The 24133-nt window shown below is 40.7% G+C and overlaps 2 protein-coding genes across 9 annotated transcripts in view; both read right to left on the bottom strand.

Moving 5' to 3' along the window:
* Positions 1–237: 237 nt before the first annotated feature.
* Positions 238–17064, bottom strand: als2b (alsin Rho guanine nucleotide exchange factor ALS2 b). 5 transcript variants are annotated; one of them, XM_015049706.1, is made up of 35 exons: positions 16911–17064; positions 16473–16542; positions 16031–16176; positions 14129–15066; positions 13318–13660; positions 12184–12358; positions 11469–11565; positions 11302–11379; positions 11010–11216; positions 10336–10507; positions 10075–10264; positions 9931–9996; positions 9683–9845; positions 8950–9081; positions 8744–8872; positions 8613–8636; positions 6218–6288; positions 5756–5822; positions 5477–5667; positions 5333–5398; positions 5143–5241; positions 4730–4894; positions 4541–4652; positions 4381–4458; positions 4157–4290; positions 3907–4071; positions 3707–3824; positions 2967–3124; positions 2784–2879; positions 2498–2674; positions 2349–2406; positions 2205–2266; positions 1975–2124; positions 1484–1580; positions 238–1397 (listed from the first exon to the last, which is right to left on the bottom strand). In XM_015049706.1, exons 2-35 carry the CDS (start codon positions 16490–16492, stop codon positions 1359–1361), a joined length of 4983 nt encoding a protein of 1660 aa, XP_014905192.1. In that variant the 5' UTR covers positions 16493–16542; positions 16911–17064; the 3' UTR covers positions 238–1358. The 5 variants fall into 5 exon arrangements, with proteins under 5 accessions (XP_014905192.1, XP_014905191.1, XP_014905194.1 ...); XM_015049705.1 differs by having other exon boundaries at positions 2763–2879; positions 16911–17063; XM_015049708.1 differs by having other exon boundaries at positions 2763–2879; positions 13363–13660; positions 16911–17063.
* Positions 17065–18349: 1285 nt separating this feature from the next.
* The window catches only part of LOC106958016 (type I inositol 3,4-bisphosphate 4-phosphatase-like), a 36324-nt gene continuing 30540 nt past the window's right edge, over positions 18350–24133 (bottom strand). For all 4 annotated transcript variants that reach the window (XM_015049673.1, XM_015049676.1, XM_015049678.1 and 1 more), the window contains one exon: positions 18350–19407. In XM_015049673.1, coding sequence (XP_014905159.1) covers positions 19275–19407 — 133 coding nt within the window. In that variant the 3' untranslated portion in view covers positions 18350–19274. The remainder of the gene's footprint in view (positions 19408–24133) is intronic.

The following is a 24133-nucleotide window of genomic DNA, read 5'->3' as shown; positions in this document are numbered from 1 at the left end:
TATTTCAAGTTATTTTAGCTTATATAATTTAATTGTTGAAAAAACAAACAAAAACAAAAAAACCTGAAGATTTTAGTGTGGAGATTTTTTTTTTTTTTTCAAATTCACTCAAGCGTTTATCTTGAGTCAATCGTATTCACTGCAACTTTTTTTTGTTTAAAAGTTCACCATATTTGACAGCATGTAAAAACGTCAGCAGGGGAAAAAAAACACAGCGACTCTAGTTACCGTTTTTTAGTTCTTTGTTTAAACAAAAGCATGAGGTACAGTCAGTTTGGCAGTCAGTTTTCATGCGCAACTTCAGGTTGAGTAAATCGTTTCGGACACAGGGAACTGTTGGAATGACACAAATAAATGAACTTTTTTTTTTTCCTTTTTACAAAACCCGCAATTTCATCTCTTCATGCGATGAATCATGATATATTGTATTTTATTAAAAGAATCCTCTCTTAAGTCGGTTTTCCACACTGGAACAAGTTGACACGATGCACGAGTAAGAATGAGAAAAGTCGATATTAACAGATGGAGCAGAAATCCCACCTCTGAATGATGATTTATGTAGATTTTTTTTTTACTTTAGGAATTACAAACCTCCTAAATTCAGAATTTATACCCAAGGATAATTCAGATGACAAGGTTTTTGAGGCGTTTTGATTTTTACAGTGCTAAAGGTTTAAAGTCGGTACCGTTCAGGGATGTGTGGCATTTAGGCTCAGATTGTCTAGAAGGAAAAAATAAAACAATACACAAGTTAAACCTTCACAACTTCACAAAATCACTTCTGTCTGAGGTCCAAAGGTCATCCATTAAAATAAAGTCACTTTTTTTTTTTAGTTTGATCAAGAGTCACAGTCAAAGCAGTTCAGATTTATACATATTTTTCTCCCTAATTTCTCATTTATCAAATTAGTTTTAGTATTAAGTAATCTCTCCTTCATCTCTAACATCTGTTTCTGTACAAACCTGCTGTTTCCACCAGAGGGCGCTACAGTTTTGAGTTGATGTCGACACCACTTGCAACCATGACACATGAAAATACTTCCACATCCGTATTTAAAAAAATATATATATGTCTGCATCTTCTTTGTAAGAAATGTAGGCTTCATCTCCTTGCAGCACAACTCCAAACTCCCTCTTCCCTTCAACAGTTGGTGATTTAATGTTTCCCCACCCCACCTGGATCAAAATGGAAGGAAGCAGCTCATCGTTTACACCTGCTCAGAGGCGAAAAGTCAGAACGGACGAGGTCATCCTCGTCTACGTGACAGCAGCTGAAGGACTTGCTTCCTGAGCAAGACACACCGATTCTGATCGTCCGCTGCAGGGATGGATGAGGAAGTACAGGCGCTGCCGTCGTCCTATGTGACCTTCTCATGTTGGATCTGGTAGTAGCAGGCCTGCGGGGGTGAAGAGACATGAGTGCGTGACCCGACTATGGATGCAAAGACCCCAGCAAAGCTGAGAGTGCGCGGCTGTGCGTTACCTTCAGGGTGGTAAACATGATTCCGTGCTCGCCGTGCTGAACGCACGGATCCATCAGGTCTTCGATCAGGCTGACCTCTGAGCCGAGATTTCGGATTCTAACGGGAAAACACGAGATGGATTTTATTTAAAGAACAACAGAGAAAGTGGTAAATAACTAAACAAACTGCAGACCAACAATGGACTAAATCAGCTGCCTAGAGATTGTTTAAGGACGCAATCTCGAGTAAATGGATAAATGGTTGGTTGGTTGGATGATGGATGGATGGATGGATAAATTGGTTGGTCGGTTGAATGGTTGGTTAAATGATGATAGATGGTTGGTTGGATGGATGGATGGATGGATAAATTGGTTGGTCGGTTGAATGGTTGGTCGGTTGAATGGTTGGTCAGATGGATGGACTATCATGATCTCAAACTGAGTCGCCTGCACTGTTTTCTGAAACAACTGCTCTGCTTCCTCTGAGCCATCAGAGCCAGTCAGCGCCGTACCGGGCCCGCAGCACCACATACAGGAACACGGGGAACAGTTCATCCATGGACCACAGGAAGTCCTGCTTCAGCAGAGATTGCACTTCCTGCGTGATCTCCTCGAAGGTGAGCTGGATCACCTGCAGCTTGTCTGACGGGGTGAACGTTGTGCTGCAAAAACACAGGAAACAGGAAGCCTGACTGATCTGCGCTCATGTTAGATTTACCTTAACTGTAGAGCTGACTTCTACCTGATCTGCTGTAGCGTTTCGACTGCCGAGGCAAAGCAGGCATCTTTAGTGCTTGAGATAACCTACAGAACATCATTGTTAAAGGAGGCTCTGTATCTAAAATGTAGAGAGTTCAATTTATTTCATAAGTTAAATAAACGTTACCGGCTGCTTCTCTCCTGGAGCAGGCAAAGAGTTTGGGATTGAAACAGGCCAAAACTTTCTGCAACAGGAGAAGAAAAGCTAATAAAGTTACCAGGTCAGATTTCTCTTCCATGCGGTTGTAAGTATTCAGACAGAGCGTGTGTTTTTACTGTTGGACACCCAGGAAGGCAAGCAGGGCGAGGTCGGGCTGCTTGTTGAGGCGCAGGACACATTCCCAGTACATGTCGTCCTCCTTCTCCTTCTCCAGAGCATAGAGAGTGAAGAGCGGTGGGTAGAGGCGAGGCAGCAGGACAGGCAGCAGCAGAGCCGAGCTACTCACCACGCGGCTGTAAATGATAAAAAAAAACACAAGAAGAAGAAGAAGAAGTTCATCCTGATCTGTTCCAGCAGTGAGAGCAGCAGCTCAGTTCGTACCCTGGTTTGGGCGACTCTGACCGGGTGTCAGCGGACGTCTCCTGGTTTTCATCTGGAAGGTTTTCAGTTGGTTCGGGTATTAGACCGCCCTCTTCTGGTAGGTCAGGGAAGAGAAATCTGCAGAGAATTTAACACAAATAAGCCGGAAGATGAAGCACACAGAACAGCAGCGTCATTTTTGCTTGAAGATGCTCCTGCTTGTACCTGACAATCTGGAAGATGCGGAAGAGGTAAGACTTGATCTCGTTGACCGCCTGAGGCAGCAGGCGACGATTCGCGCCCACGCCAACGTAGGTCATCCTGTAGACGGCCACAAGGGTTTCCACCAGCCGGCCCAGAGGATGGAGGGGGGTGTCACAAGCCTAAAACAGCAGAAGAGGATAATGATTTTCAGGTGTTTGCTTGTTTGACAACCTGAAGCTAAATTCCGGTAGGGATGCAATCATACCAAAACTAACCAGGATCTACAGGCCAACATGTTTGTTTGAGACACAGGCCAGAAAAAAAGCACTTTTTTTTTTTTACACATTCTTCCCAGTAAAATGTGGCTCATACTGGACATGTTTATATTTCTTTAGAATGACGTCAGTCAGAAAATAAGTTCTTAAGAATCTTCCTTTTAAAAATGTCAGAGCCATTCCTTTAGACACAGTTTAGGAAGGAAATAAGAAAGGAATCATAAACAACTGTACTATATGAATGACAGAGGCATAAAATATATTAATATAACCAAAATAACTCATGCAAATTAAGAAAAAAAAAGGAGACTGATGACACGTCCTTGAGGGACACCACAATGGAAAGCTGCTGCTCTTCAATACTCTCTTCCATGGTTACGATTACATCAAGCAATTTCATTGTTGGAAAAAAACCCCCTGATAATTCATCAATGCTCATTCAAATATGTATACCTAAATGCAAAGATAAATGTCCGATGAACTCACCTTGAGTAGGTACATTCGGACGCTGTGATATCTCTCAATTGTGATAGGCTCTTCATGTTGGGGGATGACCTCCAGGCCCTCTAGAGTTTTACTGTGACTCCGAGACAATATTTCTGGACTGAGAAACAAAAACCAGGAATGGAACCTCTCCTGTTCGGTAACGGTATTAAAAAAGGGTCAACTCTCATTTTTTTGGGTACCTGTCTTGGATCTGCTGCCTCCTGGAGGTCAGGGCCACAGCGATATTCTCCCAGGCCTTCAAGTGCTCCCCTTGCCCTGGTGCCTCGCAACCCAGCTGACTCCAGCACTCCTCGAACACTGCCTGCCACTTTTCCTCCGCCCTCACGCTCAGCCGACCCAGCTTCCTGGTTGGTTGGATGGATAGATTGGTCTAAACCACAGCAAGGCATTTGATTTAAAGGGTTTTCAAAGATAAAAATAAGAGCTTACACGGCCCGGTTCTTGTCCTTTTCAGCATCAAACAGGTTTGGCTTGAAGTAGGAGCCCGTCACTTTGAGGCCAGACCCCCACTCGCCACTAAAGGAACCCTCCAGGTAGTCACCATTCGGCATAGTAAGTACACCCTAAGTCAGAAAGAGACGGAGCGTTTAATCTCTAAATAGGACTCATCTGATCCCCAGTGGGTGGCTTAGATCAGTTCACATTCAGTCCACCTTTCCACTGAGGGTCCAATCATCGGAGAACTCCCCCTCGTAGGTTGTGTCGTCCTCAGACAGAAGGATTCCTGTACCCTGAAGTATAAAAAACCGCCCCGGATTTAATCCCACCATCACAGCCGTTAGATTTTATAGCCTGTTTGCTAGAAATTCTCACCATCATCTTGTTGTCTTTGAAGGCACCTTCATAGTACAGACCAAACTGGGTGACGACGACCCCCGTGCCCTGCCGCTGGTGGTCCTGCCACATTCCCATGTACTTCTCCCCTCTTCAAAGATAAGAGGAACATCTGAGCAGACAATCCTTTGTCAAAATGAAACGATCTCGGGAAGTTCCGAGCGTTACTTTGTGATGTCGTCAAAGACTCCGTAGCCTGTTTTCTTGTCTTGTAGCCATTGTCCGATGAAAACGCTGGGGGACGAGGTGTTGTGCTTTCCGCTGCGCAGCATCCCGTGGCCGTGCCGCATGCCGTCCTGGAAGGAGCCGTCGTAAACTTCGCCGCTTGCGTACCTTCAGCCAGACAGAGGAGGCTTAGGCTCTCACAACATCGTGACAAATGCAACCTGGAGTTTCTCTTTTTAGCAGCATAACATGGTTTGTTTGGCAGCTCTTATTGGCATGACCGAGGAAATCAGTAAAGATTCAAGACAGAGAATTGTAGATGTACTCAAGTTGGAAAAACCTTAAAATGTAATACATAGTGCTCAGGTAAAAAAACCAACCCAAAAGCTAACTTGTTATCTTTATAATAGATTTACCGGTATGTCCCAAGGCCATGCATCTTCCCTTCTTTCCAGTAACCTTGATAAAGATCATCTTTACTCAGCGCCTTATTGGGACAAGCAAACTCCCCAAAGCTGCACAAGAGACACAAAAACAATGTTTGAAAAAAATAAATCTTTCTGCTTGGTGATTCTGATACATTTAGAGGTTATTCTCATTGCTCACCCATCCTCCAACCCGCTTTTGAACGAGCCAGTATAAATCCTCCTATCAGGCCACTTTAGGATACCTCTGAAATTATAAAAAATATAAAATTACAGAAATCCTACTTTGGCTAAAAAGTTTTCTTAGTGTCAAACCGTGACCAACCTGCCATGAGGCTTGCCAGTCAGCCAGCGACCCTCGTAAGTCGCATCCTTCAGCCGTCCGTCTTTATAGAATGTGTACGAAGCGGTCCTGGAGATCGGAGGGTCCGACTTTGACGTCGAGCCGCCGGCGTCCTGCCCCACCCCGCTCAGAGCCTGATCCACGGCCTGGTTGATGGCGCGGAGCCACTTGGTCTAAAAAAAAGAAAAAGGCAGAAAATCACAAATCCAGTAAATGAAAAGCAGTGTTTAGGAGGAGAGCCGTGTCCGTTTGTAGGTCTACCTTCTCGGCGGAAGACGAGGCCAGCAGAGTTAGCGTCTCCTCAGGCGTGACCACCTTCAAACCATGTCTGCACAGAAACCGATTCTGAAATCAGCCGCGACCAGCCTGACTCTGTCCACACGTATTCCAGGACAAAAGTATTTCATTTCAAAGTATTTGTTAGTCAATACTGACGACATACGAAAAATAATTATCCAAAATGGATTCCAAAACATTACATATCAAGAGCAAGTTTTATATTTTCTCTCAATATCCAAAAATGATTCCTCAGTGATGGATACTGAGCGAAATTTCGGATGTCTTTTGCAGTCTCGCACCGTTTGTAAAAGCTAACCGCTACAATCTTGATCTGTAAAACTGTGGGTTCAAAAAGAGGACATTTGTATTTTAAAGTTATTTATGTCAATAATATTTTTTTGGAAATCGTGTCTCCTTTAGCGCTTTTGCTTTTAAACAACTTACAGTCCGGACTCGTCCTCTGGTGTCGGCTCCACCCACAGCGTGGCCAAAGCGAAGATGTGATGGGTGGAGAACTGGACGTAGGTGGAGGAAGGAGGAGCGGAAGAGCGAACATAAAAGGAGAAAATCTCAGTTTATAAAATGTGTTTTTGAAAAATAAATTTGAGACAAACGTCCAACATTAAAGTCTAAAAGAATCCAGATGTTCAACAGTTTCCATTACTACAGCCATATACATTTCATAAAAAGCTTTAAAGAAGGAATTTAATGTAGGACTGTTTATTCTAAAATATTCTAGTTTTCAACTTTTGATACTTTTTTTTTTTTACATCAACAAAAAAATGATTCGCTATCTATGGGAAAATATTAAATTTTCTCCATGGATAAAATAAAAAATGTTTCTAAAAATGTCTCAATAACGAACAAAAATATTTGCATTTTTGGGCTTTATGCTTCAGGCTTTACTTGTATTTAATGAAAAAAAAAATCTCACATTTAAATAACAGATTTAAAACAATCATGCAAAACACACGATTTTTACATGCAGGTTCTAATGTCTATCGACGCACCGCTTCTCAAATTCACACGGCAAAAAGTCCTGCAAAGATGTTGCAGAAATAAAGGCCTGGCTTCCAGTCACGCATTTTACATTTAAAACCGATGACGGCTGCACGTCCAAACAGGTTTCACACCATCGGGACAATCACAGGACTCACTAAACGACTTGATATGAACATAAAGGAAGTGGGAGAAACGAATGAAACAGGAACCTGCTGTTGAGAAGGCAACAAAAACTGTTGGTGGTTTTAGTTTTCATATTCCAAACCAACAGCGTCAACCAAGGCTTTCCCAGGAAATAAAAACTTTCATCACCTTTTCTTGGATGTAGGTCAATTATCACTGATCGTAATGTGGGCGAAGAAATAAACAAGCAAATGAAAGAAATGGGTAAAATGTTGGAGCCTTGGTTGTGGAGAGTTTATCTTCCCATGCAGCGTCCTGGAGGTGGAGGGCAGGCAGAGGGTGGAGGTCAGGAGAGGGCTGAGCATCACTTAAAGGATCCAGATAGTAACGCACCCGGATTTAGATATTTGTGGTTGGGTGTAAGATGGTAAAACACAAGTTTTACTTAATTTTTCTTAAAAGTGGCCTTTCATGTTTCCTTGAACAGGTCAAGATAAGTCATTTCAGATTTTTTGAGCCCTTTTCGGGCGTCTTATCATTTTAAATCCAAATAAGCTGCTGCTGGCCACACCCCCCCCAAATTCAACATTTATGTTCACAAGTGAAAATGGCTGAAAAACGACGCGCAATTACACAACCATACGTCTTTGGAAAGCAGACGCGGAGCATCCTGGGCAACCAACAAGAACACAGTAAGTGTTTTCTGGAGGGCAAGCCCAAAATACTTTCCAGCAGCCGTTGTTCGGCACAAACATGCTGGAGCTCCACTTGGGTTGCTAGGTAACAGGTTGGGTTTTGGTAGAGTTACTAGGTGAGAGGCAGAGCCTGCTGGTTTGTGATGTTACATTCAAGAGGTTTTTTGAAATGGCTCATTTTCCAGACACCATAAAACATGAAGTTATTGTCAAAACGTGGCTGAGTGGAACACAGGACCCAAGTGCAAAGGCAGTCACAGGTTCGAGTCCCGGCCCGTTGACTTTTGCCCTTAATCATAACTTGCTTTCTTGTCAATCTACTGTGAAACAAAGGGCAACAGAGCCAAAAATATTTTTAAAAACGTCTGGGTGTTTTTGTACGAGCACTTGGGCTGTTTTTAGAGACCCAGTTGGAAGTAGAAAAAAGTACAAAATGTGAGTATTGCATAATTGGTTCTCTTAAAGTTTTAAAACTTTTTTGTATATTTCAACCCAAAACATACATTGTAAAGGCAAAGTTTCCTACATATCTATCAAGATGTGCCAATGAAATAAACTAGACTGCACAAAAAAATTAATACAATCTACCATTCTGGAAAACCTGCCTCTTAATTTGGTGTTAACGGCTTGGCAAACTCGTGACAAACGTTTGAATATTTACGTGCAACATATTGTAAAAGTTCACTTTTATAACCCCTTAAAGGCCAACTGCAGTTTCTGATTATTAATTATTACTCCGTCAAATTAATTGGCCTTTTGGAGGCTTTAAACATATACAAAAACTAGTGAGATTGAATTTATCTAAAAACAGATAAATAGATGTATTGACTTCAGTTTATTTCAAAAATTTTAAATTGAATTCTGTGATATTAATAATAAATAAATAAATAAATAAATAAAGCTGATGACTCAAAGCCCTAAACACCTAAAACAAAGACAGACAAGAAAGAAGAAAAACAAAGAGGATGAAGAGGGGCTGGACAGGGGGAGATGAAATCGTCTCCTGGCTGGATACTTACAAGGTTTTTACAAGGCGCCACGCCCTGACAGCACAGAGGCAAGCACACACAGACTCTTGAAACACACCGGAGAGAGAAAAAGCAGAACAGCCAAAGATGTGACGCAGCAAGAGCACGCGTGAGGGTCTGACCTGCGCGTGCACCAGCGAGTCGTTGAAGAGGATGAACCAGTTGACGGAAAAGCGGCCGGCGTTCTGCACCGAGAGAGATTTGTTGCTGCTCTCGTAGATGAGTCGGCGGTGGGGCTTCCTCAGGGAGTCCTGGCCACAAACAGAGCTCACGTTCATCCTGCTGAAGCGCCACGAGACGCCGAGGACGCCCGAAACCAAAGGAGTACCGTCATTTTCCCCGGGAAGCTCTTCCAGAAGTGGAAGGTGTACTCGGCCTCTTTCCTTTTCCTCTTCAGCTGCAGAGTCAGAGCTTCGAACTTGGAGCAGCTCTCCTGCAGCTTCTGGTAGTCACCGGAACTCTGAATCGACGACAGACATAAAATAAACACGGTGCTGCCTGCTTTAGGTGGAATAATGACGGTCATTTCAGTCGACTTTACCACCAGCAAATCAACAATTTAAGCTGATTTCATTTCAGCATTTAAAAATCACTTCTGATACCGATATGTGAGGTTTAGTATCGGCTGATACCGATACGATACTGAGAAATAACGCTGAATTGACTTAAAATTGTTCTTTTTTTTATATGGACATAAATGTACTGAATAACAAAATTATTTGATATCTCTGCACCAGTAAAGCACATCTGATAGCTTCACACAATACAAACAAGCAAAAATTGAAACTGACAAACAATAAGTTGACTACATTGGTCAAACATGTAGAAAATAAACTGCAACAAACCTTTAAAATGGTTCAGAAAGTACAATTAATTCTAAATATAATGTAAAATAAATAAATATCACTCATAGAAAAAAAGCATAGAATTAGACTAAATAGATTTGCTCTTGTGGAACCGACACGTTGTCACGATTCCTGATCCAGAATTGTTTTCAATATCAGGACCGATATCCAATACCGATATCAGATTGGTGTTTCTCGATCATCTACTCTGCGTACCACTTCGAAGCAGGTGGCCAGTTTGAGCAGCAGCCGGCCGTATTCGTGCAAGTGTTGTGTTGGGAGGTAGAAGAGCGCCACCAAGAGGTCGGAAGTGGCGGTGTTCTCCTCGCTGCACTCCGACAGCCTCTGCAGCAACTCGGGACTTTTTCCGAAGATGTCCCTTAAAAAAAAAAAAAGAACAAAATAAATTAGCATTTAATATTGTGAAACACATGTTTTCAGGTTAAAGCCAACAGTAAACTCACAAGGACGGTTTTGTAAGAGCGTGGAAACCTCCCATCACAAAGAAGTTCCCCACAGTTGAACAGTAGCTTTAAAACAACAGAAGAGTTATTAAACAGAAAGCTGGAGCGCAGAATCAAAGAAACGTCGCGTTTCTGGATACGAACTTGTTGTAGACGTCTAGGAAGATGCTGGCGTGCTCCAGCATGAGGAGGCTGCTGACGTCACGGCCGCGCCGCAGGTTGGCGGTGAGGCTGGCGGCGTGCTGCCCGGTCAGGTGGCTCAGCAGGCTGAATCTGCCCGCCAGCGTCTGCAGGAGCTCAGTGGCCGCCGGCCCCAACGCTGAGCTCAGAGACTCTGAAGAAGGAGCCAAATTAGTGAGGCATTTTACACACAAAGGTACCAATATCAGCTTAACTTATTCTCACCGAGCTCCAGCAGGGGGCGCAGAACTTGGGATTTGACGTCGCACAGCTTGCAGTAGAACTTCCTCTCCGCGGACGCCAACTCGTGAAGACTGGAGATGAAGCCCATGACGTTCCTGTCGGACAGCGCGACGCACCGGCGCCCGCCGGCGACCACGCCGCTCACGAAGCCCAGCTGAAGAACGACACGCAACAAAATTTAAAACAAGATTCTGAATAAAAAAAAAAATATCAAGAACATTAACAAAAATAATAACTTTAGCGCAAAGCTGATTAGTTTTACATCATAACACCCCACAGTTTGCAACTATAAACCACATTCTGGACTTATTGGTCAGCTCCTGATAAAATTATGTCCACAAGTCTTTTAAAGACCACTGAAAAGACATAAAATTCAAGACAAAAAAGCTTATTACTATATAATTGGATATTGTCTGCATACACAGAAAATAATAGCCAGAAAAAAAAAAAATTTGAAAAAAATAAAATAAAATTTCTCAGAGTGCCCCATATGGTTTTCACTAACTCCAATTCAAAACCTTTTTAAGATTATGAATGAAATGCAAGACCTGGTTCATGACAAACATGTACAAATGTATATATTTCAGATATAATGCCAAGGGTTTTTTTTGCGCTGAACGAATGTAGCATCGAATGAGTTGGCAACGTAATCTTACGTTCATGCAGAATGGGAGCAGGACGGGCTGCTGGGTGTAGCCTCCCGGCCTCTCGTCTTCCTCCTCCACCTCCTCTTCCTCTCCTCCAGCCTCCTTCACCTGCTGCCCGCTGTAGTAAATGATGGGCTGGATGCAGTCTCCGTCAGCCAACAGCAGAGTGTGTCTCTCCCCAGCGCTGGCGTCCCAAACCCGGATCCCCTCCGACAGCTGGAAGGGAGTAAGAAGAAAAAAAACAAATAAAAATGCCAACGCGACTCCTGGGATGAACTTCAGCACCGGTTAGTTTACAGACTTTTGCAAGACGGGGGACGGTGCTGGGCGTGTCCATGTGTCCCAGCTGACCGGAGAGGTTACTGCCCCATGAATACACCTAGAGAGGAAATACACACATTTTTTTTTTAAATATACTGTTAGCAATTGAAGATAAATACCATAAATGTTAAGTGCCGACAGGCGGACCTGAGACTGAGCCGTCAGAGCGATGGAGTGATGAGCGCCGGCTGAAACACGGATCACCTCCTTCTTGTTCAGGCTCTTGATGCAGAGCGGCTGCAGCCTGCAAACACACACCAAACGCACAACGCAGCGTTTCCACCGACCGTATGATAGACAATATTGAGAATTACTTCATGAAAACACACCAATTAAAAACAAACAAAGAAAACGTGTTTTGGTACAAGGATAAGTTGTTTTTTTCTTTGACTGCATGTTGGGGCCATTGGAGACAGAGAAGTAAAATATGTGCTAAGAAACTTAGAAATGTAGAAATTTCTGAGTTTCAAGTGTCAAGAAATTTCAACTTTTGAAACTCAAATAATATCCAAGTTTCTTCCAGAAAATTTCTGAGATTCATCTCAAAATGTTAGTTTTTTTTTTCTAACCAATTTTTGACTTTTGGAGCTCAGAAAATTTCTGAAAAAAATCAAACAGTATGGGTTTTTTTACGTTTGAAAGTTGTTTTTTTTTAAGAGAAATTCTGAGATTAATCTAAAAATGTCTAATTGGTTTTGTGCTCATTCGTAACGCAAACACAGCAAGTTAGACTTAATAATCATGAAGCATTAACCAAAAAGCAGCTGCTAAAAATCGATGAAAAGACAGATAGATAAATAGCACTTTGGTTACTCAAACGCCTGTTTGAGGAAAACTGAAGCCCTTCATTTGGTCTGTCCACCTGTCCAGGTTGTCTCCGTGTCCCAGCTCCCCGTGCTCGCCGTGTCCCCAGCTCCACACTTCGGTCTGCAGGGTGGGAAACACCTCCTGGTCCTCGGGAACGCCCCCTCCCATGGGGGTGAGGGCGAAGGCCCGCGTCCTGGAGCGCCCCATCTTCCTCAGCAGCCTCGGCGACACTGCGGAGACAAAGAGCCGACACGTAAAAAAGGTTCGTCTTTGGAAGATTTAAGGACATTGTGATTGATGGAGGTTAAAAGACGGGAGTGAACTCATGCCTGCGCACAGACGGAAACAATGGCTGCATTTAATCAGACGAAACGTGCAGATCAGTGAAGGTTAATAGAAACGAAGAGACGACCAAAGCAAAACCGACCCAAACTGTTAGTGAAGAAAACTGGATGTGCTTCGTGCACAAATAGCGACCTTCTTACTGCATGTCCTGCTAATTTAAATAATGAGAAATCTGGTGCATTTTAGTCAGAAACCACCACTGCGACAAGCTCCACTTCCCTTTAGAAACCAATTCTTCAACTAAATGTTTCACTTCTTGTTACTGTTCACGACCTGCTGCAGGCCGTATCCAGATGAGCGGCTGCCGCATGTCGTCTATTGACCGGGAGATTTCAGAGGTTGACCTTTAGCCTTTCTGTGGCGAAGACTGAAAACAGGAATGGCTCAAGACAAACAGACGACTGAAAAAACAACAGAAAAACCAGCCAACACAGAAGCAGATGAGATAAACTGCGTTTCCATTACGAATGTGAGCAAAATTTGGTTTATATTCCGCTAATGTAGAAAAAAAAGAAAAACACAGTTTTGCAATTAAATAAACGCAATGAAAATCAACACGTGAATACGTTTGTTCACAGCGCCATCTTCCTCCTGTCACTTCCTGTCGTCTTCTTTATCTTTTCCGCCAGTAGAAAAAAAACAACACTGCCCCCTAGCGTAAAAACCTTTTATTGAAAAAACAGAGATTTTTTGCCAAAATTGGTTGTTTCCATTAATACATATTTATTTTCCTAATCCAATTTCAATGTGCCTACACAATTTTTTATGGCTAATGGAAACGCAGCTATAGATGCTCCAGAGCGAAAGGCATGCATCCAGCTGCACACGCGCTGGCTGTACTTACGCAGTGGGCCATAGGAGGAGGATAAGAGGTGAACGGCGTATCTACCCTGAGAAAGGAGCCCCGGCAGCGAGAGGCGGCGCCGCAGACCCTCTGCCTCCTCCTCGTGAATGTCCCCTGTGCTGGAGCTCTTCTTGGCCTGGACCGACTCTTCCCGGCGGACGCGCTCCGCCCCGCCGTCGGCCGCCCCGCCGAGCGCCTCCAGCCGCGACGACGGCAAGTAGAAGTTCATCATCCTCTTCAGGGAGAGGGCCTCGTAGGTGGAGGCAACGCGCTCGCCCACCGCCGAGGCACAGGATGCCACCAGGCTGTTGAGGGCCGACGAGCCGCGGCCCAACGATGGCGTCTGGTGGGGGGAAAAAAAGCAAACACACACACAAAAAAAAAAGAAACCCTGAGCAGAAGCAGATTTCAGCAGAAATTCTGAAAACTTAGAGCTCCAGCATGTAACTTTTATAAAAACAAAAAATAAAACAAATCTTTGACTTATTTATTATAACTGTCACCATGTCATTACAGTTTGTTATGAGACAGATGATTTGTGAAAACATCAATCTCCCCGTCTCCTCCCTGAGCTGCTATTGACATCCGAAGAAATGCACCAAAAACAACCAATCAAAGCCCAGGGGGTGGGTCTTAGCGCTGTCAATTGAACTAATGTAGATGTTGCTAAATGTGCTAATGATGGAGAAACAACTTGGTCATTTATGTATTAAGAAATGCTATGAATTATTAAATACAAGATATTCTAATTGTGCTTAACTAGTAGTTGCCAGATGAATTTTTCTGTTCTGTGACGGATCCAGACGCTCACCTGCAGCGTGTGCAGACCGCCGTTGGCCATCTTGGCTTCAGTCTGCGATGCGTCCGACAGCTTCCTCAGGTATTCCTTCACTTCCTGCTCGCCAGGATACGGGGAGCTCTTAGCGGAGGAGGTGGAAGCAGCAGCTTTAGGGGAAGGCAGGGGGTCTGAGTCAGAGGGCAGGTGCGCTGCGGTAGTTGTTCCTGCCTTCTGGGAGTCCTCGGGGTCAGGGGTGGGGTCAGGAGTGCGAGCTGCTGGGGTTGAAGTGGAGCTGCTGTGGGAGGGCAGGATGGGTTCAGATGGGGATGTTTTCAAGGTTTGGGTAGGAGGGGGATCCTCTTTGGCTTCCACTCCCATGGGGCAGTAATGGCCGTCAGAGATTATGACGTGGTCCTCTTTGTCCGTCATCGTGTACAGCAGCTGGTTACACTGGTTGCATTTGTCCACAGGGGGACGCTGGATACCGTCGGGTCCCACGCAGCGCACCAGAGCTAGGCTGTGCGAAGCACCGCAGGCCACCTGCAGCACCCACCTCCCAGCCAGCTGCTCCACCTTCTGAGGCTTCCAGACGGGGAAGACAGCCGCTTTCAGGCCCAGCTGACACCCACTGCCCCACGCCCACACCTCCCTCTGCGCCGACAGCGCAAGGCTGTGTTTCTCTCCGCAAGCTAGCTCCAGGATGGGCACCGACTGAGCACCGCCGGGTTCCAGCAGGGCTACGGGCGTCGGGTTGGGCACGCAGCTGAGGCCCGACAGGCCGCACTGGCCCGCCGCGTTGTCCCCCCACATGTGGACGGTGCCGTCCTCCGTTACCGCCCCGCTGTGGAAGCTCCCGGCTGCGACCGCGACCACCCGCTGCCCGCTGAGCGCGTTCTCCAGGGTCGGCTTAGTAGGCTGGGACGACTGAGTCTGCTTCCATGGCAACTCCCCAAAAGTATACACCTGTCCTCCTGTAAATTAAAAAAACAGAAACAAAACAACAGAGGAAACTTTTCTTTTAATATGAAGTCAGCTCCACATAAAAAAAGTTAAATTAAGATTCAGGGAAATAAAAATCCGATTTTAATCGATTTTTTTCACTCGCTTTCTTTCCTGAAAAAACAAACAAACAAAAAAAAAAACTAATGGGAGAAAATATTTTCAAGAAGTGGTTTTTATTTCAATTATCCCTTGTGAGTTGTACGATGGAGTATTAGAACCAGGACATGAATTTTTGTTTAATTATGAGAATATAGTCACACTATTAGCAGAATAAAGTCAGGATTTTACCAGGAAAAATCCTTAAAATTTGATCTATTTTATTCTCCTAAAATTATGACTGCACTCTTGTACTTTTATGACTTAATTCTTTTCATAAATAAATAAATAAATAAATAAATAAAATAGAGAAATCTTAGTCTGACTCTAATACTCTGTCGTGGAGCTGACCTGAATTTAAAGCCCAAGTAAATAGAAGCTGTAAAACATGCTTTTCAAACAAGACGACTGATCTCGGGCATGCTGACAGCACTCTGAACTATGGAAACCAAAACTATGAAAAGCTTTGTTGNAAAGAAAAAAAAAAGTTTTCCAAAATTTAAATATGCAAAAACCAAAGATTTGATAAATCAGTTTATCACCCACTTAGGAGGTTTGGCAGTAATTGTCAAACAAGGTACTATCCTAATTGGGAAAGACTTTACAGTTATCTTATCATATTATACATGCAGATAACAGTCTAACGTGGTAACTTTACTACACATTATTAGCAACTGAAATGACTTTCTCTTTTTTCCCTCAGCAAGGGAGTCGTACCAAGGACGGGAATCGAACTCGGTAACCTCTATCTGCGGTCCCGTGGCGCTCTAACCACTGCGCCACGGGACAACTCTAGCTTCATTTCTGTGCCTTTGAATCACGGCAGCGCAGTTTCACCTTCCACCAGCAGAACCCCGTGCTGCGCTCCGAGGGCGACCTGCAGCACTGGCCGCGGGAGGAGCAGCCTCTCTGGGACCACGCTGTAGGAATAGCCCCTCCAGGAGTGGAGGAGACCCCGCTCCCCTCCGTCCTCATCTTCAGAGCTGGAGGAAAAAAAGCACATTGATGTCAGTGCAAAAAAAAAGAAAGAAAAAAAAAAGAAGCTTCGACCAGTTTTAAATAAAAGAAAGAGTGATTAAAAGAGGAATTGGAGATGTGTGGGTGGCTGCAGTAGCAGCTTTTCCAACAACAGTTGTTTTGTTGGTTAAAGCAGAAGTGAGCTCCGTCCGTAGGCGATGTCACATGGTGATCACATCCATCCAGGCTGCCTGCAGAAACAGCTGAGCAGGATTATATCAGCCCCAATCCTGGGGAGGTGGTGGGCTTTAAGTGGACCTACCTCTTCCCCTGGGCTTCCATCAGTGAGTGGGCTCTACTGCTCCATCAGGACCTGGCTGCTGCTCTCAGCCCTGTGTAACAAACCAAGCATTAACAGTCAGCTTCCTAATGAAGCCCATTTATAGGCTGTCAATCTGATTTTAACCAAACAGAAACCATACAATTGAGCCAACTGGTTTAGATCTTAAAACGAAAGCACGTTGTCGCCCTTCACATTTTTTCTGAGATAAAATTTACCATTTCATTAAAATACATTTATTCCATTATTTGCAGCACAAACTGCGGACGTAATAATTCTGAAAAACATCATAATACAGCCTCTGGCAGGTGTTTGCTAATCTTTGCTGTCTGATATCAGCTAACCTGGCAGCTAGCAACAAAAACAAACCCAAACCTTAAAGGTAAACAAGATAAAAAATAAAAAACTTCTTTTTCTTACCAGCCGGTTCTGCTGACTGTTCTTCTGGTTGTTACTTTAGCCCAGAAGGTAAATCCTCCGTTACTGGAGCTGTTGGCAGAGAAAAGCCGCTGCTTGTTGTTTTACTGTTGACACTAGCGGTTAGCTGCAAAGATGGTCTACAAAACAAGAGGCGCTACTCAGCATTGAAATTGAGGAAAAATGAGAAGCAGGTTTCTTAAAGTGACAGTACGAATACGCCGGAACTAGAATTTGGGACATTTAGAAATCCTTTAGTATCCAGCTTATGCGTAATTCTCCTCTAATGAATCACAGTGCCGTATAAATCAGGAGTGCCCAAAGTGCGGTCATTTTTAAACGGAACTGATGCATACATTTTATATAACATTTGAAGGGGGACCATTACAAACCCTAATTTATGCATTATTAAATGGAGAGTGTTTGGTAATAAACAACGTATTTCGTTTTATTAGTCATGTGTTTGGGGGTGGACGGGAGGTTATTTGCTGTAATTTAATAACATAATAGGTCACAAAAGTCTATACTATTTCCTGAAAAAGAGACATGGCTGAATTCAACACAGGTTTTTGAACAAAGTTTTTGTATTCTTTGCCAAGTATCAGCTAAAAACGTTTTTTGGACCCAGGAAGTATTAGGTTTATTCTTGGGTCGTTTCTTTGTCTTCCATCCAAAAATTTAAACTTTTTCTAATTATATTTATGCAGAAGGCCACACCAACAAGGTAATTTCAAAAGAAGTGATATTGGATATAATTTGGAATATATTAGAATGAAAAAGAATAGAGCAAATTGAAACTAAAAAAAGTTTACAATAATATTGTTAGAGATGTCTAATGTCAGAGTAATACTGTCACATTTCACAAATGTCTTGCGGATGGAGAGGTCTAGTTTTCTCTAAACATCAGAGTGAGATCTCTTAGGTTTTTCCTGCTTTGTTAATCTGAAGCTCAACTGGATGGTGAGCAGATTCAAGAATGAAAAGGCATAAAGCAGTTAAAGATGCAATTCTAAAGAGATTAAATGAAGACGAGTCCGTGTTCATGAGACAATGTTGGTGCTACGTTTGCATTTTTTTTTTTTTTGCATTAGGTTGTGTGCAAATAGGTTTCATGTTAATACATTTAATGAGACAAACCTTTAATCCCTCCTCATTGTTCCCAGGCAGCTTTGACCCATCAGCCTCATTTGAAGAATGGAGATTAAATTAAAATGAGTACAGAAATAGTCCAGTTTTATCTGCAACAAACTGGTCAGGAGCAGAAAACATTACAGGAACATAAAAAGATGTCTGCCAAACTGAGTCATTTTGGATTGGACAGGAGAATGTATCAGATCACAGAGGTCTTTAAATCACTGCACACCATTTTCTCAGAATGCCACATCTATTATATTTTGTAACTAATGCGAACAATCAGGAAAATAGATTCATTTAAACACCAATAAAACAAACAAAAAAGTACTTTATTTTAGCAACACTACAACATAAACACTTTCAAATATGGCCGGTTTTTACAGAAAAGAGAAACGTGTGTGTCAGAGTAAAAAAAAGAAGAAAGAAGAAAAAAAAAAAACTTTCCATGATGACTGAAATGTACATGGATTTGCACACATGGCAGCTGACTCAGACATTCTATGTTGGTAGAAGCACAGTGGCGCCCTCTTGTGTCATAAAATATGTCAAATCAGACTCTGTTCTGATGTAAACCTCCTCATTTGGTGTTTCTAATAGTTTAATGGCAAAATATAAGTTTTTTTTTAAACTGAAGAACAAGACATCAACTTTTCTGACCCGTCCAACTAACAAAACAAGAGGTATGACAGAATCCACATCCTGCTCATGGGCACTTCAGACATTTTGAAGGCACTGCTTCTTATGCTACATAAGTGCACTAGGTGTGCTTCTATTCATATAAGCTATTCATATTCAAAGGCTTCATTTTACACAATTCGTTCTTCTACCAAGTATTTTGAGTTTTTTCTGCTTAAACTAAAAGCTTGGTTTTTATATATCGATTATCAGTGATTGAAAAGACTGAGACAGTGAGGTAAAAACACTGTTTAGCAACTTATGAGTAACGCAACATACGCGAAATACTGTATATGTGCCAGAAAACAGTCTTTGTCAGGATTTGCCTCAGCCTTTTCAGTGTGGTCGTACAGTGTATGTTGAATTACAGACTCTACCTCCAGAAAAATAAAAAATATATATATATCTAAAATATTTTAATATCTCACCTGGTGATATTAATGTCTGCAATGTATCATGACTCTACTCAGTCTAATCCTTCAAAAAAGACAAAACAAAAAAACAAAGAGGTCAAGTGATGCTGATGCTGTCCTGACAAGCACCTCCAGGGTGGTTCAATCAGGTTTCCACCTTCCCGTAGGTGCCGTCGGGTGGCCGGTAGTGCTTGGGGAAGGCCCTGAGTTGGAACGAGTTAAAGGCGTATTTTCTCGAGCCAACGTTCTTCACCGTGTTTTCTCGTCTGCAGCCCTCGCTGTGAAGACAAAAGAAGTGGGAGGGGGAGACGAAAAGAGTTAAAACACAATCAAAACATACTGTGGGTAAGCATGGCGACTGTTAACCTGCTACCTGATGGACGATCAAGTTGTTTTGAAAAATGATTGAAAAATGCTTCTTACGGAAAACAAGCTACCTTATTTAACACTTCTCTCTAATCTGTACAGTTTGAATTATAAGAATTTTAAATGTCCCTTTTTAAATTGTTATCCAACTAACTTGTCTGTTATTAGGTTGAATAAACAAACTAGATTAGGATACAAAGGTTTACTACTTGTAAATATCAATCTGTAAATAATCTGCATAGCAGGCTTGTAGCGAGCTAACTAGTTAGCTAGAAGATACATATTTTACATTATAATAGCAAAATTTTAGTCCATAACTTCTAGTGTATCTCTTATTTTTGAACAAGCTTAAATATTTATAGGTTTTGATTATTGATTTGAGACTAGCTTTTTCTTTAATTACAGAGGTTTTAATGGCAAAGCTAACTTGCTATTTAGCTAGCAAGGCCTAAATTGAAATGTCCTTAAACTTTTTTAATTCTATTGCTTGTAACTTCAGTTCAGGTAAGCTAAACAAGTTAGCTAGGAAATATGACATTTAAATCCACATCTGTAAATAGAAAACAATGTGCTTTTAAATAAAAATGTAAAATTATCAGCTTAGAAGCTGATATAGTAAATGGCTGGCCAACCAGATGATCAATTACCAAGAAATTTATCAAATGAAATTTGCAATGGTGAGACTTTTTAAATTCAGCCATATAATGTAAAATAAAAAAAATACATGAAAAATATTACAAGAAAGAAACATATATGTATCAACTTTAAAAAAAGTAAAACCGACACAATAAAGAAAAAAGAAAAAAAACAGAGTAACAATACTGACATATATATATTTTCCAAGTGGAGGCATAAAACATTTATTTGAGCAACATTATGACTGTAAGGGCACATAGACAGAGGGTTTTCTTGGATTTGTGTACACATTTAAAGCAGTGTGGGTGCTGGACAAAGCAAGAGTTAGACATTAAAGTGACATTAATTTGAGGCATAGCTGAAAATACTTTTTCTTTTTACCGTAATACATGTCTGGGTGCAGCTGGAATATGAAAGTTACCACTGGAATAAATTAACAAAACTGACACCTTAAAAGCAACAAAATCACTGTTCTTGCAATAACTTTCTGCACAAATCTCTGTAAGTCTTATTAGAAACAGAAAAGCAGAACATTTTTCTGTTAATACAATGAGTACATTTCAGCATATTAACAGTTTACAGTCAGGTGTGAGGATTGTAACACGATGATAATGTTACATTACAAGTCAAACATCTCCAAAAACAATATCTGACAATAAGGCTTAGAGTTTTGGACAGAACTTCAATCTGTGAAGAAATTTAGTCACACAAGAAAATGCATATTCAGTTTCAATAGACAGTAAAAACAGACATACACAGTAAAGAAATAAAGTGACTAGAGTAGGACAGTTATGGCACAAGCATAATATTCAGCATAGATGTACTGATTTATGTATATACTCAATTCCTGATTCATAATAAATATCAGACAACAATGTACTGAGACGATACAAGCACTTAAATATAATTCTTACGAAAACATATTTCAAATATATCCTCTTATAGATCTGCAAAAACAATAACAAATAGCTCCATGAAACAGCAACGTAACTGAACCCTTTAAGAACTTCATCATCATGTATCTCTGAAACTGACATTTTTTCTCCAATAAACTGAAATTTCCACCTCATTGTCTAGCAGCTGTCACTTTATCATTTTATATATATTTAAAATATTAAAAATAGTTATTGTTTTTGTTCAATAAATACTAACTGTGGTAGGTCTGCAGATCAAGGAGAACTCAGTAATCTTGTAAAATCAACAAGTTATAAATTGCAAAAAAAAAAAAGTGTAGTTTGCATTTAATTTTCCAATTGGTACTTTAAAACATAACTTAACTCATTAGTTGATTACTTAATGATCATTAACTGTTTTTAAATATTTTTTTTTCTTAAGAAAAATATTATGCCCATTTGCTAATAAGCTAGCTACACGGAAAAATAGTGACTATGTAGCTTTTTTAAGACACTGGATCTTAAATTTGATTTGAAATTAGGGATTTTTTTACAGTTTTTTTTATCCATTTTAAATATCTTGATAAGGCAATTTGACTAGGGATAAATAATGGTAATCCTCATCTATTTTAATCTTTCTATCCAAATAAAAAAACAACAAAATAGTGAAGCTAATATGCTACTAGCAGAACAAAAATATTGAAAAAGGCAGAAACCAAAGAAGGCTTTTTTACCAAATATTTTCTAATGAAAACAATACAACTAAAAAGCACATAAACTCAAACTAAACTCATCCATAAGCATAATGTACAGAAAATAATAGTAGCATAATTCAGCTAGCTAGGAGCTGAATATGCTACCAGGATATATAATTATAAATCCTAGCGGATTTATAATTATATAAATTTATATAGGTTTATTAGGAACACGCGCCACTGTATCATTTTAATTCTTGTAAATGAAATAAAAATAATTCAATACTGTATCTGAACAAACAAAAAACTTCGCTAACGTGCTAAAATGATAGAAGGTTTTTCTGTGTAGCGTGCTAGCTAGCATGGATCCACATCAACCGTGAAATCATGATTAAAATATTTGTTAAATCTATTTGAGAATACAGAGAAGCTTGTTATACACTGACAAGCTAACAAACTGATCACTGGACAGTGTATGTGAATGCTGGCAGGACATGAGAGCCAATAAACTCCCAAGGGAGGCCAATTCGGTCTCATCTATTTCCTTACTGGGTCGATCTTAATGATACAGAGTCTGAATGCTCTGGGGAGGGAGCTGATGCTGCAGGCCAAGATATTGATTTTTAAATAGCATACTTCCAAGTGAAGCAGCATGAATGCTTTCAGTTCCCCAAAGTAATAAACACACTATTCATCCTTTTTCTTCCAGACACATCGAATTATGGTACAATTCTGTCTTGAGCATTTATTTGTTGCCTCGAAAATAAGACAGAGTCCAGATATGAGTGTATATTTTTTTCCATAACAAACACATGCAATATATTTTAACAATGACATCTATTATTGTATTTACCATTTATAATTTCTCTATAAAAAAGCATATACTTATAGACGCCAATTAATTCGATAATAAGCTATCTTACTAAATTATTCCGTGATATTTTCTGCCTTCCATATACAGAACTGCTGTTCTAAATACGTTTGAGTTGCTACTCTTTTTGTATAATTAATTCAGATTTTAGTTTTGTTTTTAAACAATTTTGTCATTCGAGAAGCAGCAATGGTTGCTTAAACAAAACAGCAATTGTATTACAGAAAACATGTTTCATTGGTAAAAAAGAAGGAAAATAAATAAACAGGAGACTTTATGCAAAACCGCTGCATCTAGGCCTGTCACGATGAGAAATTGTTCCAGAAATTACTGCAATCAATTATAAAATTGTTTTGAGACCATTTTCAACTAATAAATTAATAATAATAGTGGCATATAAGTGCAATTATGCCCACTCAAACATAATTCTGATTTCTGAACACTGGAATTGAAAAATATTTTTAAAAATCCAAAATAAAAAAAAAACAATAATTAAAATGGATTAAGAAGTCTTTGTAACCAAAATTCAAAACATATTAATCGTTCAGCGTAGACAGGGATAACAGGCAAAAGGGGCAAGTAGTGCAAACCCATTTGTATTGGGTGTCAAATGTCTGCAGCGTTTTTCAACAATATTCAAGAGCAGCATCTCTTTAATGATTGTTGTCCAACTGGAAGTTATCAAACTTATTTGAATTTATTATGCAATTAATTGATTTATTGCTTTTTGTGACAGGCCTAGCTGCATCTAGCAAACCTCTGAAAACAGTCCCTGCAGTAAAAACCTGACTAGCATTTGGCTATCGATGGAGTACATCCATCAATAAATCAAAAATCTTGTTGCATAATAAACTAAATAGATTCTTTCACTTTCATAACTGCCTCTAAAGCTTATGGACGCAAACGGTACACAACCGGCAGCGTCACTTTGCATAATCAAACACGTTTCACCTGGATATCCTACGATCTACAATATGCCACAGCTGCTTTGTCATGAAAGCAATATGGAGTTGAAGCATAAAGCCTCACACTTTCTATAAAACCAGGAAGACCTGCTGAAAAGAAAAAAAAAAAACAAGGCTGACAAAAATATAAATATACGCTAAGCTTAAGCATAGCTGCATAAAAAGCTTTAGGTTCGTCTACATTAGCTCAGAAGCTGAGCGCCGACACACCTGGAAGACTATGAACGCATAAATGGAAGATGCTGTATATATATATTTATTAAAGCTATTCTCAGTTCTTCCAGAAACTATTTTAATACATTTTAAGTTTACTTTATATATATATATATATCTCATAATATTCATGACAATGATGAATATTAGAACTTCTGAATCCAACTGTGTTTGTTCTGGTGTTATTTGTGAGAAATAAGGCAGAGTGACATCAAGTCGTTTGCTAAAAATATCCATTAGATCCCTTTTAAAAATACTTTTTCTTCTATTGCATGTTCCCCATAAAACACATCATTTATTGTTAAGCAACTTTGTTTTGAAGCCTTTCCTCTTTCTTTATGTGAGTAATCACTAAAAAAAAAAAA

This window comes from Poecilia latipinna, unplaced genomic scaffold, assembly GCF_001443285.1.
Source record: "Poecilia latipinna isolate Pla-1442-1.1 unplaced genomic scaffold, P_latipinna-1.0 Scaffold956, whole genome shotgun sequence".
Taxonomy (NCBI): Eukaryota; Metazoa; Chordata; class Actinopteri; order Cyprinodontiformes; family Poeciliidae; genus Poecilia; species Poecilia latipinna.
Note: the sequence above shows the minus strand (reverse complement) of the source record. Positions and strands in the feature narration are given on the sequence as shown.

Excerpts from the sequence above, each read along its gene's own strand:
- als2b (XM_015049705.1), bottom strand. The coding sequence starts at position 16,492 with ATGGAAGCCCAGGGGAAGAG. Across the intron at positions 10,265-10,335 it reads GCGCCCCCTGCTGGAGCTCG|AGTCTCTGAGCTCAGCGTTG; the intron begins GTGAGAATAAGT and ends CTCCTTCTTCAG. Across the intron at positions 8,873-8,949 it reads GCTTCCCGGGGAAAATGACG|GACTCCCTGAGGAAGCCCCA; the intron begins GTACTCCTTTGG and ends GTTTGTGGCCAG.